We start from the raw sequence: 16,391 nt of genomic DNA, 5'->3' as shown, positions 1-16,391 counted from the left end.
TTGCTGAAAGGACCCAAATATAGCTGTCTCTTGTGAGACGATGCCGGGGCCTAGCAAACACAGGAGTGGATGTTCACAGTCAGCTATTGGATGTATCACAGGGCTCCCAATGGAGAAGCTAGAGAAAGTACCCAAGGAGCTAAAGGGATTTGCAACCCTATTGTTGGAACAACATGATGTACTAACCAGAACCCTGGAGCTCTTGTCTCTAGCTGCATATGTATCGAAAGATGGCCTAGTCGGCCATCAATGGAAAGAGAGGCCCATTGGACTTGCAAACTTTATATGCCCCAATATAGGGGAATGCCAGGGCCAAAAGAATGGGAATGGGTGGGTAGGGAAGTGGGGGGGCGCTATGGGGGACTTTTGGGATAGTATTGGAAATGTAATTGAGGAAAATATGTAATAAAAATATAAAAAAAAAAAAAGAAGATAACAAGGTGTCCTGACATCCCTTACAACCATCTATGTTTTTAGCCATCAGGTGGCAATGACCAACCTACCTAGGGCTAAAAGGATACTGAAAAGATAATCTCACATCAGTGGTGATGAGAGATACATGTTTAGAAACTAACCTGGTAAGTATATTAAAATGCATAATATCTATACCCTTGACCAGCGTCTTGTAATCCAACCATCAGTGGAACTATCAATAATTAAGGTTATGCTTATAACCTTATAACTGATGAGCAAAATCCTCAAGTCACTTTGAACGCTCATCAGTGGAAGATGACCACAAAAATGGGCTTATACAAAGCAGAGGGCTGAATTAGGAACTAAATGCTTACTATATTTTAACCTGCAAAAAAAGTGTGGTAATTTGATAAAATTACTAAATGATTCTCAAAGTAACTTTAAAAAGAAGGTAAATTAAACCAATAAAAACTTATGTAATATTATAAGTATTTCTTTGAGCATAAAAATATAGACTATAGATATATGTCACCATTTGTTAACTTAGAGAGAAGCATCACTCATTTAAAATAAATTTTTTTTAATGTGTTTCACTCCTACTTGTTTAGAAGTTAGGTAGACTTTGGGTTTAAGTACTTTTGCTGTGTAATTTTTTTTATTTGCAAGTTTTTTAATGATAAAATTAATGAAATTAAAGAATAAACAAGAAAAATATTTGAGGCATTAAAATAAAAACCAGTACTATTATGTTGGCAATGAAGCAACAGGAATGCAGTCTCCTGTTGGAAAATAAGAGCATTGTCTTAAGAGACAGAGCTGAGGCCATTCTCCCTCATCCTCCCAGTGGGGAGGGATCAAGAATGCAGCTGTTGTGACTTCTTTTCAAGACCTCCAGTGTAGGGAACAAGGCCTGACAATGGAATCTCCTAATATTACTACCTCAAACTGAAGATGTAGATTATTCCATAATGGTAATCTTAGCACTCCAATAAATAGTATTCGGAAAATATGTAATCACATCAACAAACTGTTGGAAAATTTTAATTGTGGCATACGTGGAAATCATTACTCAGAAAGCTGCTGTTCCCTTTTTAGCACTGCACAGAAGAGCTTAGTTCTCTGACCTTGTCAATTTAGTGGCTGTAAATCTTACAAACCGAACCTCAGTAGAAGGGAGCTTACACAACAAAGTGTGTTTGGTAGCAATCTCCTACCTGCTTAGAACATAGAAATCTAAAGCAAAAATGGTTAAAGTATTGAATTCCAAAATATAAAGGAATTGATATACCTCAGTGAAGCCAGTCAGCTATAAACAAATACATTTCAACTTTCTACTCTGAAATATCTTGAAAGGATCAACAAAATCAAAGTGAATTTCTTTGAATTATTGGATAATTGCATTCAAGTAATTAGAGCTTTTTCAAAAGCTCTGAAAATTCTTTAATTATAGAAAATTCTTTAATTATATATACATATGGGGATTCTTTTCCATTTTTACATGTTAAAACGGAGATGTAGATAAATAACAGCAGTTTATGGCTTAAATTTAAATTCTGGTTTAATTGATAATGAGATTTTTTTTCACTAGATTTCATTTTCTAACATCCATAAAATAAAATGTTGACAAAATCAGACACCTAGTCCAGACTGTCAGAGAAGATAAAAGACAATAAGGTAACGAATGCTCGTGCATCTCTCGGCCTCAAGTGCTTGCTAAGCATTTTCAAATAAGTTCCATGGTCATTTGTAAACATGTACTATATCTGTTTTGCCAATACAAAAAAAAAACAAGATTCAGAGAAGTTATTATAGGTCAAGGGTGAGCCACGTATTTGAAAGCTTTTCTGAGAGCTGAAAGAAAAGGCCCTTCAACTTCAGTTAACAAAATAAAATTAAATCATCCCATTCTTGTGGTTCACTTTGTTCCTATTACCTTTGTATACAGCAGTCATGGAGACCAGGGTATTAAGACTCCAACAGCCATCCTATCTCACCTCCAGCTCTGTGGCTTTGAAGAAGATATCTATCCTTTCTGAGCCTTGGTTTGCTCTTCTGGGAAATGGCATGACTGTTAAGTGAAGCAGTGTCTGGCATACATTAAGCAATCTGTCAGCGTGTGTTGTCTAAAACATGACACTTACGAAGCATTTGCCCTTACACGTGGATATACATGCTGATACCAAGATCATGGCAGGTAAAGGGAAAAGCTAAGATAGATCTTTGCTCATGGCTGTCATAGCCACAGTTGTGTTGAGGAGCTTGTACATATACACTGGTATGTGCTTACATATACCACACAGTTATACATACATGGAACAACAAAATGACATGAAGAGTTTAATAGTCAAGAGAACCAAAGGTACTTTTAGCTGGGTGAATTTAAGGTGCAAGATTTTCTTTTTCATTGTTGATGTAGAATTTTGCTACAATACCTCAGGCTGCCCTCAAAGCCATGATCCTCCAGTCGCCACCTCTGGAGTCCTGAGGTTATAAATGTGTAGTAGCTAGTAGTGTGCCTGCTTGGAGGAATATTTTTCTTAACTGTGGACAATAAGAAAATAAATAATCTTGACATCATTTTAGGTTTGTATATTGCTGCAATTTGGGTTCCTATTGCTGTGAGAAACACTAGGACCAAAAGGTTGGGAAGGAAAGGGTTTATTTAGCATATATTTCCACATCATAGTCCATTGCTAAAGGAAGCCAGGACAGGAACTTAAATTGGATTGGAACCTGAGGCAGAAGCTGATGCAGAGGCCATGGAGGGATGGTGCTTATTGGCTTGCTTCTCATGGCTTGTTCAGCCTGCTTTCTTATATAGAACTCAGGGCCACCAGCCCAGGGATGGCACCACCGACCATTGGCTGGGCTGATCATTACTTGAGAAAATGCCTGACAATTGTGTCTCATGGAGGCATCTCCTTAAGTGAGGCATCCTCTCTGATGCCTATAGCTTGTGTCAAATTAACACACAAAACCAGCTAGTATATATGTCATCAAATGGAAAGCTAAACCCATTTTAGCTTAAACCCACTGAGGCAGTCAGTGATTTTAAGGAAAATGGTTTCCCTTACAAGAAGTCAGTGGGCATTCAGATTTGACATTACAAGCATCACTTTACGTGATGAAAGGCCCGGACAGCACTGAATACTGTCTCAGGCAGGTACTCTCTTGTCCTTTGCATTCAGAGGTGTGAATGAAAGACTGGTGCCAGGCAGTTAGATACACAGTGGGCAGAGCACACACTTAGACTCTGGCACTGTCGGCTAGCGCTGCTGTGTTTTCACGATTCTTCAGGCTGAGAAGCAATAGATAACTAGTGCATGCTAAAAGCTATCTACATGGTCTTGCTTTTACTCACCATTTAAAATATTGATACAGTGAGATTCAATGAGAATTTGGTTTCAATGAGGAAATGATTTCCTTAAAATTTGGCAACAAAATGACTTAAAGACATTCTTTTAAAAGCCAGCTAGATAGCCTTCAGTATTGTTTCTAAACTGCCCTTACATTGTAAACATTAATGTACAGATATAACTTTGGTGCACCAGTTTCACTAGAACATGAATTTTTCCCTACATGAAGAAAGCATCCTCTAGCTCACAAGCTGTTCTGGTTTTATAACGGAAACAGCTGTAGCTCCAGGAAGTAGCTGGGTTTTTGGTGTCTCTATTTCCACAAATAAATACACAATGCACCAAGGAATAAATGATGTCAATACCATAATTGTTGAATTATAAAGATTTGTTCTTAATAATGCTATGGGCATGGCCGTGTCTGCCTAAGTTCAGGTGTACTGTATCCCATGTTGCAGCATCACACAGAGGCCTAGAGCTGCAGTTGCATGGCATCGTAAGCCACCATTGTAGATTCTGGACATCAGTCCTGAGTCCTTTCTAAAAGTAGTAGGTACACTTAATCACTAAGCCATTTCTCTAGTGACCTGGGTTCTTCTTCAAGGGCACAATACCACATTCTGATAGTAGATGCTCAGTGTTTGTTCAACCTTCAGTATGTGTTGAGACATAAAAGAGAGTATTAATTCTACTATGAAAAACAGTGTATTGTGTTCTATAAAATACCAATATATAGCAAAAGCCTGAAACTTAAGGGTTCTTTGGAAAGTTCGTTGGATGGTGTTTTGCTGGGGCAAACACATGAAGGAACATTTTGCTGAAGCAGACACAGGAGAGAGGATGTTCTGCTAAAGCAAGCACGTGAAAGGACACGTGATGAGGGATTCTTCGCTAAGAGCATGCATGAATTGCTCTGCCTTACATTGTAGCATGGAGCTGCATTTGTTGGGACTCCATAAAGAGAAACACACCAAAAAGACCTCTGGTGGTGTGCTGCAGTTTCTTCCCACTTCTGCAGACTTGGGCTGATTGGATGCACTTGCTGAGGCAAAACCATGCCGATGAAAGGCGTGTGGAGGACACGGGATGTTTGGAGGGTATAAATAGGACTCCATGGAGCAAGAGACAGAGCTTGGCTTGCTGGTACAGTAAGCTGTGCAATGCTTGTGGGTCTCCTGTCTTCACTGATCTTTGCTTCCCTTAGAGAAGCACAACCAAGAACTTCTCCTGGTGTTCCTCTCTACTGACTCGAGCTGAGGCTGAGGCCTGGCTGTCTCTGCCTGGTAGTGTCACCTCTGCTTCCAACCTGCCCCTGCCAAACTGGACTGCTGGTGTATCCGTGAACTATTTGCAAGTGGATCAAGCTGCCTCTGACTGCTAATCTGTGAAGTGAACTGCTAATTTCCAGATCACACAGATGGGAGTTGCTCCATAGAACCTTTCTAAACAAGTCCATCCTTGTCCCCCACCCCCAGTATCCTTTCTTTTCCACTACCTCTGGTGGGTGGTGGGCTACAAGGGTGGTTAGAGCATTTAAGAACCATCATTAAAAATAAGGTTTGAAAAAAAAAGTTATAAGAACCATCTGGGAATTTTAAATAAGAACAAAGCAGTGGTTCTCAAACAATAGGTTGGCATCAGGATTAATTGTAGAACTTTTCCAAAGAATTTAAACAACCACCCCTTCACACAGGGGTTGGCACCGTATTAAGAGATTTAACTTAGATAATTTTTAAGCTGTACCCTAAGGATATGAACCAAGCAGAACAATAGTGACTCACCAGAGCAAGACAAATCCATAATGCTTTTAAATTTGCTAGAATTCCCCTTTCTAAAATAGTTGTATTATTAGGCTTTTCTTCCGAAATTTTGATAATAGCTTAATAATGTGTAAATTCAGCATTGAGAATGCCAAGTAGAAAGCTGTGAAATATATTCAACTCATGAGTTATACAAACTTAAATTGCAAATATCTCTTTTATTACAAGTCAGTTTTCATTTCAAGCGTGACAAAAGTTCCATTCATAAAAACTATAATAATTTTTGTTTTTACCTCAATTGTGTCAATTCTATGATGCCATCCTGGTTGTATACTAATATGATTTTTTTAAACAGAAAATTGTAATATAATTCTCTTTAGGAACACACAAAGCTATCTGCATTATTTTTGTAGTTATAATTTTGCATTATAACTTAATTTACCAATAAATGCAAAGAAGTGCTTATAAATTAATGAGTTTATAAATCCTCAGTTTTCTGAGTTCCAATATTTCATGAATGAAGAAACAACATTCTTAGGGATTGTTCATCACACACCTCTCAGTTTCTCAGATTTAGTTTTCCAGTGGTTGGGTAATGTGAATTTAATCTCCTGGAGGAATCATGGTATTAGTTTTCATGTTGCCAGTGGTTGGAGTAGGACTGAAATCTGTGCTACCAGTGGGTCTTAGGCAGCCAGTCTCTCTAGCTTTCTTCCCAACGTGTCTTTTCTTGTTTTATGGCACTACAGGCATTTTGCCACAAACTTAAGACCAAATGAAAACGTTAGTGTTTCATCTCACGGGTCCCTTTATGTAGACCATAGTTGGAATGGGGATGAACTGACCCATTAACGGTGTTTTCATTTCCAAGGAAGATTTTTTTCTTTTAAACTCCACCAAAAAGCTGCTGGCCTGTTTCCCAGGATCCTTTATGCTACTGCGCATGTTCAGTGAGTTAGAGCCAGGTCTTATGCTACGGCACATGCTCGGTGAGTTAGAGCCCATGGCCTCCTTCTCATTTAATTCTTTTCCTTGCACCATCATCTTAGGCTCAGCATTCTGCCCCTTTCTAGAAACATATGCATAATCTTTAGCTTGAACGTCTGAACTCTGACCTTAAGTCATTTCCTAAATCACTCATGAGGTTTTCTATGTATCATTATTGATAAATGTGTTTATATTTAGCAAAGCAGTAAAACTCTGGGCTTCTGTGTATTCGGATGCCACGTAAAGTCTGTCAGCTTGCAGGACTTTTAACCCAAAGTCTCGGAAGGTTCTGGTAGGGGTGCCTTATGTAGCCCACGAAGTATGTTCACATTCTATGGGTCTCAGAAGCAACCTTGCGAGAAATGGTTCTGTATACTTCAAAGTTTGTTAAAATGGCACAACCCATGTTGAGTGTTCTTACTAAAACAGAGGCAAAGGAACGTTATCAAGCTTTGGGAGGTGGTGCAGATATCCTTTCCCTCGGCTTTGGGAACAAGGTCAGGGGTGCGCACATGTGTTCAAACTCACCAAATAGTACACATTAAACACACGCAGTTCTTTATATATCACAAGTCTCAGTAAAGCTGTCAGAACAAAAACAAAAGTAGCTTGTGCTTTCAGAAGTCTACTGAAAAGACTCAAGGCTGAATCTGTGCTATCTGACATTTTTCGAGTGGATCTTTTTTCTCATTTTACCACAAATATCTTTGGAGGTGGGGGAGGCAGAAGGCTTGAGTTAGTAAGACCATACAATACAGACAACAGTCTGTTAGTTTTTCTCAGAGGATCTATGCTCAAATCTCGGTCCTGTTTCCGATGCATTGTATGAGGTTGAATAAGTTACTTTGATCTTGCCTGACTCCAGAAAGTTCTAGAAAGTTGGTTTTATCTTGAGAAACTGTGAAATCCTGATGAGATGATATATCTAAGTAGCAAAAATAAACAGAAGTTTTACTTAATACTTCCCAGTGTCACAAACTAAAGTCACTCATAGCTTGGCGTCACCATTTTTACTAATGTGACAGTACCACCTGGAATTTAATATAAACATTTTTGTATTCTGTCAACAGAAGTGATGATTAAGTTACTTGAGAATTTTACAGCCACTAACTCCCATCATATGTGCTAATGCTTTAGTGTGTTCTCATCTGACCTTCTGCACAATTGAAAATGATACACTAGATGGAGGCAGAAGGGTTGGGTGGTAGAAGAAAAGCTAAGGAAAATAAATATCCAGTGTCTGCTGAAAAATGTCCTTATTTAAAGTCACCAAATGCAAGACTAATGGGGGCTCTAAGAATGTCCAAGAATGTCCCAAGGGAGAGTCACCAGCTGGTCTTTGTCCTTACTTAGAAAAGAGCAGGGGAGAACAAGCTTACATTTCATTTGGTTTAGAGTAATGGAAGCAAGCAATGAAATCTAACTCCTAAGGAATCTTTCTTTCAAAATAATATAGTGACTTACTGCTTACCATGGCCTCTGTGAAGCCTTTAGGAAAATCCTATATGGCAAGCCTATATGAGAAAATACTAGACCTTTTAGTCTTCCGTCTCTATAATTCCCTTCAAGGGAAGAAAACAAGCAATTACGAGCCTGTTATGCAACAGGTGTTTCTGCTTGTCTTCATTTAATCTTCACCAAGAATTACTTTTCCTACTTTACGACTGAAGAGGCCAGCTCTGAGAGTTTTCTTTGCCCAAGGGTACTTAGCTAATGAAAAGCAGAGTCAGGATATACCAGTGTGCTCTGTTCTAGCCTCTTTCAGTAAAGCCTTGCCTCTGTCTTATCCTGAGATTTAAGAGGTTTGAAAACCATGTAAATTGGTAACATGGCTTTGTCCTTATTAAGCCAATACATGCTAAACACGTAAACACTCATTTGGTAATGACAGCTAACAATTGGAACAAGTACTTTTATTAGCCATGTTTACAAATGGTAGCCTAAGACTTAATTAAGTGAGGAACTCGCTTGGAATCAACATCTATTGGCTGAGGAGTCAAGATTTGAATCATGACGTCCTACATCATAGACTGTGCTTAAGCCACTACACAATAAAGACAGTGAACATGTGAATTTTATTGTTTAGTTTAATGTAATAGTCATTGAATAATAATAGCAACAAGCTCAGTCAATTGTGGGTGTAAGGATTAAACTGAACAGTTTAGAGCCCAGGCAGAATAAAGTCTCCTGGTCTCTCTTTTAAAACTTGAGTCTGTTAACATACTGAACTATTACAATTGTGTATAGACTTCCAAGGTTCTCTTGGTGGCATGCCCTAGAGAGGATGGAGATGCATCAAAATCTATGCTTATGGAGCCCCTATGAAGGCCTTTTAACCTCTTGGGGAAAGGGGCACATTTCACTCTGAACCTACTATAGACCAGTGAGAAATCAGAGTGTGGGAAACTCAGACCATAGGACATGTGATCTCTACCACAGACTTCAGTCATAGTTTTCAGCAAGTCACAGATATTTAGAGGCAGAAAGAACCCACTGAAATCATTCGGTGAAATCTCTTTATCTGACTGGGCTGGAATTTGAGGAGCAGGCAAGGTTAAGTGCTTTTTCTAGGGTCAGCAAGCTAATTATCAGGGCAATAAATCACGGTCATGAATAGACATGCATTCAGAGTGAATTCAATCCCTTTGTAGTTTATGTGACTATAAAGAACACCCAGGTAGAGAGACAAACCCCTGATATATCTGACATAGATGTAGCCCGGGAGGATACTGAGCAAAGTCTTCAACATTGAGCGCCCTGCCTGTATCAGCAATCTTTAAAATTTGCTTCTCTAAGTCACATCATTACCAGTAAGGTTGATGTTCCTACTAATATCTCTCCATCCAAAATTTTAGGTTTAGCCAGCACAAATACCCTGGGCTTCTCACCTTTTCATATATATGTGTGTATGTGTATGTCTATATTTGTATGTGTGTGTATAAATCAGATGCTTTAAATATAAGGGATATAATTATTTGTCACTGATTCTCTATGTAGCACAAATTACTAAAATGTGGATTGTTGAAACTTTTCTATTTACAGCATGAACTTTTAGTGGAATCATGAGTATTGCAAAGGTTTTAGAAGAAGTGGAACATGGCTTAACCTGAGGCTTATTGTGAAAATGCATTTGTCTCAACTTGTTAAACAGATCCATCGACAGATCCAAAGATCTGCCTCCAGGGAGTATGGTAAGAAAGCCAGGGATGAAAGCTAGACAGTGGTGAGACAAAGCCATTCCCCGTGGTCAGAGCAGATCTGGGAAAAGCACACTGGACCACCGAGTCAGTCAACAGCAAACATCTTGTTCCCACATGGTAACGTGAGCACATGGCAAAGACTGATGACAGTGTGGGCACACACCCTGACGACAAGACCAACAAGCATCGCCATGGGGAGGGAAGGCAGTCAGCATCAGTGAAGACGCCACTTCAGGAGGAAGACAGGAGTGAGATACACAGAGAGAAAAGCTAATTCTGATCCTCAGAGGATCGAGGAGTTTTATATCAGTCAGGGTCAAATTCCCATGATTATGAAAATCAACTCTAACAGTTTACTCTCTTAAAATAGTAACCTATTAGGACATTTCATGTTTTGTGACATGCTTTAACGATGAAGTTCTCCACTCAACAATGTCCTTTCATTCTAAGAAATGAATGAGCACAGCCAAATCTATTTAATCTATGATATGATGACAGAAACGTTTACTCTATGCCTACAACAAGGAATCAAGTTTCCAGTAACTATTTTATGGTCATACAGTATTCAGGTTTCAAGGACCCTTCATGCCTATTTAAGAGCAGTTATGCCTGAGTTTCCCTAGGAAGCATCCTCTACAATCCATCATTGAGATTTAGCAGCAATAAAGTCTGATCTTATGGAGATAAATACATATATTCAGGGGCACACGTAAAGCGTAGCATTTCTCTTCCAGTGTGTATTAAAAATGACAGTGCTTTGCTTTACTTCGATGTTTCTTTTGTGCATTCACTAAAGCATTTATTTTTCAAGGTGATCTCCCTAGGTGATGTGACTGATAATGTAGATGTCTCCGTTGTGCGGTATATGTGTTCGCACAGAGGTCATGTGAAGGTCACCATTAACAGGCTTCCTCAATGGCTCTCAACTTTATTGGTTTTTAGACAAGATCTAACACTGAACCTGAAGTTTTCAGCCAGACTGTCTAATCAGCAAGACTGGATCTTCCTGTCTCGGTCTCCCCAGAAATGAAGCTACAGGCATTTTACACGGATGCTGGAGAGCAAACTCTTTACTCGTGTCTACTCAGCAAGTGTGTTACTGAGGGAGCTTTCTCCCGAACTTCACAACGTAGCTTTTATTTAAATCCCTGAACATCTAAAAAGGCTGATGGGAAACCCTTCAGTATCCCAGATACTGAACAAGATGAACAATATATAAAATTGCAGCTATATGTTGCAAATAATCTATCAGCTTATTAAATGTTTCAGTTTGGTCATGGTACTAAATATTAACCCCTTTTGATTCACTCATAAGTCCTAGTAACACCTATGCTCAAAGTTAATTAAGTCAGTAAAGTATGATCGACTTCTCCAATTTTTAGGAGGGGAAATTAGCATACAAAGGCAAACAGTTTATAATTAGTCAAAGCAGCCCTAAACGAGACTCAGATCTGACTGAACTTTTAGCCCAGTAATCTGTTCTTTCCCAGGCTTTCAGAAAATGCAGTTTTCAGAGAAAAGTCATTCTATGAGAATCAATGAAACTAAATTGCCCAACAGCAGCTGTCACGTTGTCAAAGAGTTTCTGAGTCTGAGTCTGCTGTATTGAGAAAAACAAAAATCAAAAACAAACAAACAAACAAACCAAAACCCCAAACCACTCAAAATCTTGTTTATCCCTTACTCTAAAAACCTCCCGAGGAAGGTATCATTTCCACTTAATAAAGAGGACTAAGGAATGGCTCACAACTCTCTCTTAAACTTGATGAGCAAATCATGGTAAAAGAATTCAAGTTCAGAGATGCATTCAGCTCCCTATAGGTAACCAGGAAAGTAATTCTCCAAGAAGATGGGGGGACCATGATTATGCTGGGTCACATGGTGAGTATTTTCTTCTCTAAAATATCCAGCTATCACTGAATATTTGTTAGGCCAACAATATGTCTTGTTTGAACAGATAAACTCATGGTATGGATTTTCTGGGAAGAGAATTCTCTGGTGATAAAAACAAAACAACCCTTAAAAGAAACTGTATTAAACCAAGTAATAACCCGAATTTGGAAGGCGGCATATTTAAGTATTATTAGTCCTGACAATTCCATCATTGTTGAGTGCACCAGATGAAGGAGTCATCTATTAAAATAAATTCCAAGCTGAAGGTAAAGACACAGCATGAGAAGGCTAAATAAAGAAAAGCCATGTTGGCCTGAGGTCATGTGGCCTGAGATAGTGTGGGCTGAGTGTGGGCTACCAGTAGGCAGAGCAGGTGATCCAAACAAATGATCCAAGATGAGGAGAGTCTGTGTAATAGAAACTACCATAAGCTGTCTACAATTTACACATCCATTTGTAAGAATGAAACGCTAGCATCTAACACACACATTTTCAAACTCACAATATTTTCTTTTGAGACCGTGTTTCGAAAGTAGCCCAGGCTGACCTTGAAGTGACACTCCTCCAGCCTTAGCTTCCTGAGAATTTGGAATACAGGGATGCCACTATACCCACCTCCCACTTACAACTCAGCCAGTTGTTTCCACAATCAAATAGAAGTCAATACATTAGAGTCACCAGAGAATTTGAACAACTAGTAACTCTTATTGTAATCCTATCTTCCTCCAGACAAATCATTTATTTTGTGATTTTAGTAATTCAATATTTACCTCATTGCAGCATAACCCTAATTTTGAATCATGTTTACATGAGTAAAATTAAAATTTAAGACTTAACCTATTATCATTAACTTTAAGTATTCCAATTAAATAAAGTCATGATCGGATGACTGATATGTTTTATCTGTTTAGTCTTATTATTGTTTACAGCCATAAAATAGATAGCATTGACATTTATGCCACAAATAGGAACTCTCTTTGAATTAATCTTATTAAAAATGATCTGTAATCAACATTGTTGAAGCTCACTCAAAATCACATACTTGATAATTCAAAAACAATCTTCCTTTAAAGTACTTTGTATCAGAGAAGGACTGAGGCCTACTTTTTAAATATTTTTTTGTTTATTTATTGCATGTCTGTTAGGAGGCATGTGCAGGCACTGCAGAAATATGCAGAAGTAGGAGGTATTGAACCTCATGTATAGAAGTGGAAGGACAACTTGTGGGAGCTGACTATCTCTTTTCACCCTGTGTTTAAGGTTGTAAGGCTTCCCAGCCAATGCTGAAATGTCAATGTCCTGAAAGCACATCTCCCCAGCCGAGTGGAGCCCCTTCCACACAGTGTTAGCACATTGTTGGGCAAGCACCTGAGGGAAATGACAAACATCTGACCCATAGCTTTTCAAACCATAAGTCTTTTTGTATGGGAAGATAACATATTGCCTATAAAGTAGTAGATATCATCTCTTCTAGGACAAAGAGACTGGAAACAAGATATCTCTAGGAGAGCTCTAGATCTAAAAGTTCTTCTTCATAAACTTCCTAAGAATTTTACTGTATCATTTATCAAAAAGTAAACCATCTTTTGAAATATGGACTCTAACAACTTGTACAACACTAATATTTTCTTTGACCCTATTCCTGGCAGGGCTTGATTCTTCGTATGCTGTCTTACTTGGAGGATGGTGTTTCATAATATTAAGTAAACCTTACTTTGGGGGCTTAGAGATAAGAGCAGAAATCTATCCTGTGAGAGATATTTTTATCTAAATAATTCAATTTTAAGGTGTTAGTCACCAAAACTCTCCTCTCCCACAAAATATGACAGGAACCTCCTTCAACTTGGTGACCCTCTTTCAGATCCTGTCTTCCTCAAGGTAAAGATCTCCTGGGTTTTGGTAGGACTGCAAATACTGCAAAAGTCTTACATGCCACTAATTCTGCTTGCTACAAATATATAGTAAAGGCATAAATGGATTACAAAGTACCTATTCAAGAGCTTCTTTGTCTGTGTGTTGTGATATGCTTGTGACAAAAAAAGCTAGTTAGGAATTCTTGATGAGGTTTCAGGCAAAGGAAATCCATACTGGCATCTCACAGATGACACAATTATATTTATTTCATTCAACTCCATCTTTTGCATTAGTAATTATAATGACAAAACATGTGAGTGGAAGCAGTTATGAATTTTACCATCTATCAAAGTTTAAAGTGAATAAAGGGCCTATTTTTTGAAATGCGTGTTTTCATTTCAGAACCTGGTTTCATACTTGTTTCTTAAGCCAGAAGCTTGTAAAATTACTGGTAAATGGCACATAGTGTTTATGAATATTCTATTTTCTGGGAAAGACTTTACTGATATAATTGAAGAACTTTGACCCTGCATTAAGTACATAGATTTGCATTCACTTTCTATTTACATGAAGAAAAAAAAATAACTTTTTGTAGAGACAAGCAATGCATTCACAGTTATATGGTTGCTAAGACATCTGTTGGCAAAATATATGCGGTAAAAGTTTGGGACCATCTGGTAACTCATACATGCTCTGTATCCTACACAGCTGTGGAGCATCCCAAAACAAAGACCGATCTGGACACCTGGATGAATATATTTGAAATCTACATGTTTTAGTCACTCTGAGTTATGAGTGTTTCTACCTCAGGTTAAATGCTGTGAGCTTGGTAGAGTGAATGTTAAGACTGAGATGTTTACTGCAGAGAGAACTGTAGCTACAACTGTATTCAGAGTCCTTTACCTGGGAGACCAATGCTAATGAATGGAAGAACCGCTGATTCAGATGCAGGAGCCATCTTGATGCCACAGTCTAACCATTTGCTCCTCTCTTACATCCACACTGTTTCATTACTTACTCTGGGAGCCAAGACAAATGTAGCAACATCAGGCTTCCTAAGGGTTCGCGTCATTCAGCTGGCAATATTTAACTCTGTCTTATTCTACAGTATCCAGTGAGGTTTTGGAGAGCAAATGGCATAATGTTCAATCTCTTTGGTACTGCCAATAACAACCAGGGCCAGAGGAGAGTTCATGCATTAATTAGACGTAAGAATCTGGGGAGATCCAATCCCAGGGAACAGGAAAAGAGAACTGCACGTCAGGGGCAATTTGAGCTCATTCATTTTGAGCTTGTATAAGTTTTCATTTTCACAATTTGATAGAAATTCACTAATCTTTTTTCCTATCATCAAGAAAACACAACAGCATTTTCTTAAATGACAAGATCTAGTATTTTCAATGAATCAGATAGTCTCAAACAATGTGAGAAGAGTCACTCTCCCGCATAGGATTTATTAATATGTAATATACTATTTAAAATAGCAATTCCTATTACAGAAATAGTGCCTACTTACCTTAGATGTATAGAGTTAGAAGATAGATGGAATACTACAAGCTTTCAGTCTCTAAAGAGTGTTTCTTCTCTATCAAATATTCTCATTTACTTAGAAATCATTTCTGTATATTTACTATCTTCATTTAAAAAAAAAAAGATTTTTTTCCACTCATATCATTGAAGTTTGACCCACATGACAGTCACATACCTTTATCACATGATGCTTTTCTTGGAATGTAGGGATCTTAAACATTTGGCACCAGTATGTTGTGCCTTTGTTTGGAATGGGAACCTGTCTTAAGAAAAACGGGAAGAAAATAAAAAGTCACATTTGGTTGAGATGACAATAAATTCAATAACATAAGCAATCAGTCTTATACACTTTTGTTTAACCCATCTTTTTGTTTAAAAACAGAAAAGGACAGAAAAAGAAAAAACAAAGAAAGAGAGAGAGAAAGAGAGAAAGAAAAAGAAAGAAAGGGAGAAAGGAAGGAAGAAGGAAAGAAGGAAGGAAAGAAAAAGAAAAGAAAGAAAGAAAGAAAGAAAGAAAGAAAGAAAGAAAGAAAGAAAGAAAGAGGAACTTACGTTTTGATTTACCAGATCAAAGTATGGTAAGACTGTAGACACCACATTGGCTTTCTCGGGATTCAGTAACCGTAGACTCCTTGTGCCCCTATTTAAGTCATGGTACTTGGGACCAGATTCTCCGGGATCGTCATGATGGTAGGCCCAGATAACTCTCACGGTGCTATCCTAGTAATCATACATGGGTATGTTATGTCTCATAACAGCACTTTCCTTACCACTAACTTATACTTAAAGAATTCTCTTTAAAGCAGCCCATAAGAATGAAGAAATGAGAATAAATATATTTAGAGTATCAAGGGAGTTGATTCTTACCCTCTTCCTCCCCCCCCCCCAAAAAAAAACCCAAATTGACAAATCACAAGTGAAACTAACCAAAATAAAGAGTAAGAATACTCAAATAAATAAAATTGGAGATTAAAAGAGAGAATGTTATCAAAATACAATACAGAAACTCATTAAAGAATACCTTGAAGATTGGTATTCAAAAAATGGAAAATTTAGAAGAAATGATAAATTCTAGAAATACATAGGTTGTGTAACAATTTCATTTAGAATAAAACCTTCCATCTTTGAGGGACATTATATAAAGTACAGGATGTACTAAGTGTGGTGAAACATTCTATCCTGGAAGTAATTTCCTTAAATTCCAGAGGTAAAAAACTCAACAATCTCAGGAAGTTCCTGAAACTGACCAGATACTGTGGGTTCCTCATTCCCAAATGTATGTAAGCTCTAAGGACTTCTAAGAGGCACACTCAGACAAGAGGAGCTTCTGAGAATACTTTCTAGTCTGCTGAACCACTTAAAGGCTTAGACAAGCTGAGCTGTCTAGAAAAGGCTCA

General features: G+C 38.0%; 1 protein-coding gene across 1 annotated transcript in view; it reads right to left on the bottom strand.

The window, feature by feature from the left end:
- Window positions 1–16,391, bottom strand: part of Moxd1 (monooxygenase DBH like 1) — a 76,848-nt gene that overhangs the window by 34,178 nt on the left and 26,279 nt on the right. The window contains exons 3-4 of the mRNA XM_021174770.2: window positions 15,547–15,714; window positions 15,170–15,253 (exon numbers count right to left, since the gene is read on the bottom strand). Of these exons, the coding sequence (XP_021030429.1) occupies window positions 15,170–15,253; window positions 15,547–15,714 (252 nt within the window). The remainder of the gene's footprint in view (window positions 1–15,169; window positions 15,254–15,546; window positions 15,715–16,391) is intronic.

This window comes from Mus caroli, unplaced genomic scaffold, assembly GCF_978045245.1.
Source record: "Mus caroli unplaced genomic scaffold, Mus_caroli_1 scaffold_9, whole genome shotgun sequence".
Classification (NCBI taxonomy): domain Eukaryota; kingdom Metazoa; phylum Chordata; class Mammalia; order Rodentia; family Muridae; genus Mus; species Mus caroli.
Note: the sequence above shows the minus strand (reverse complement) of the source record. Positions and strands in the feature narration are given on the sequence as shown.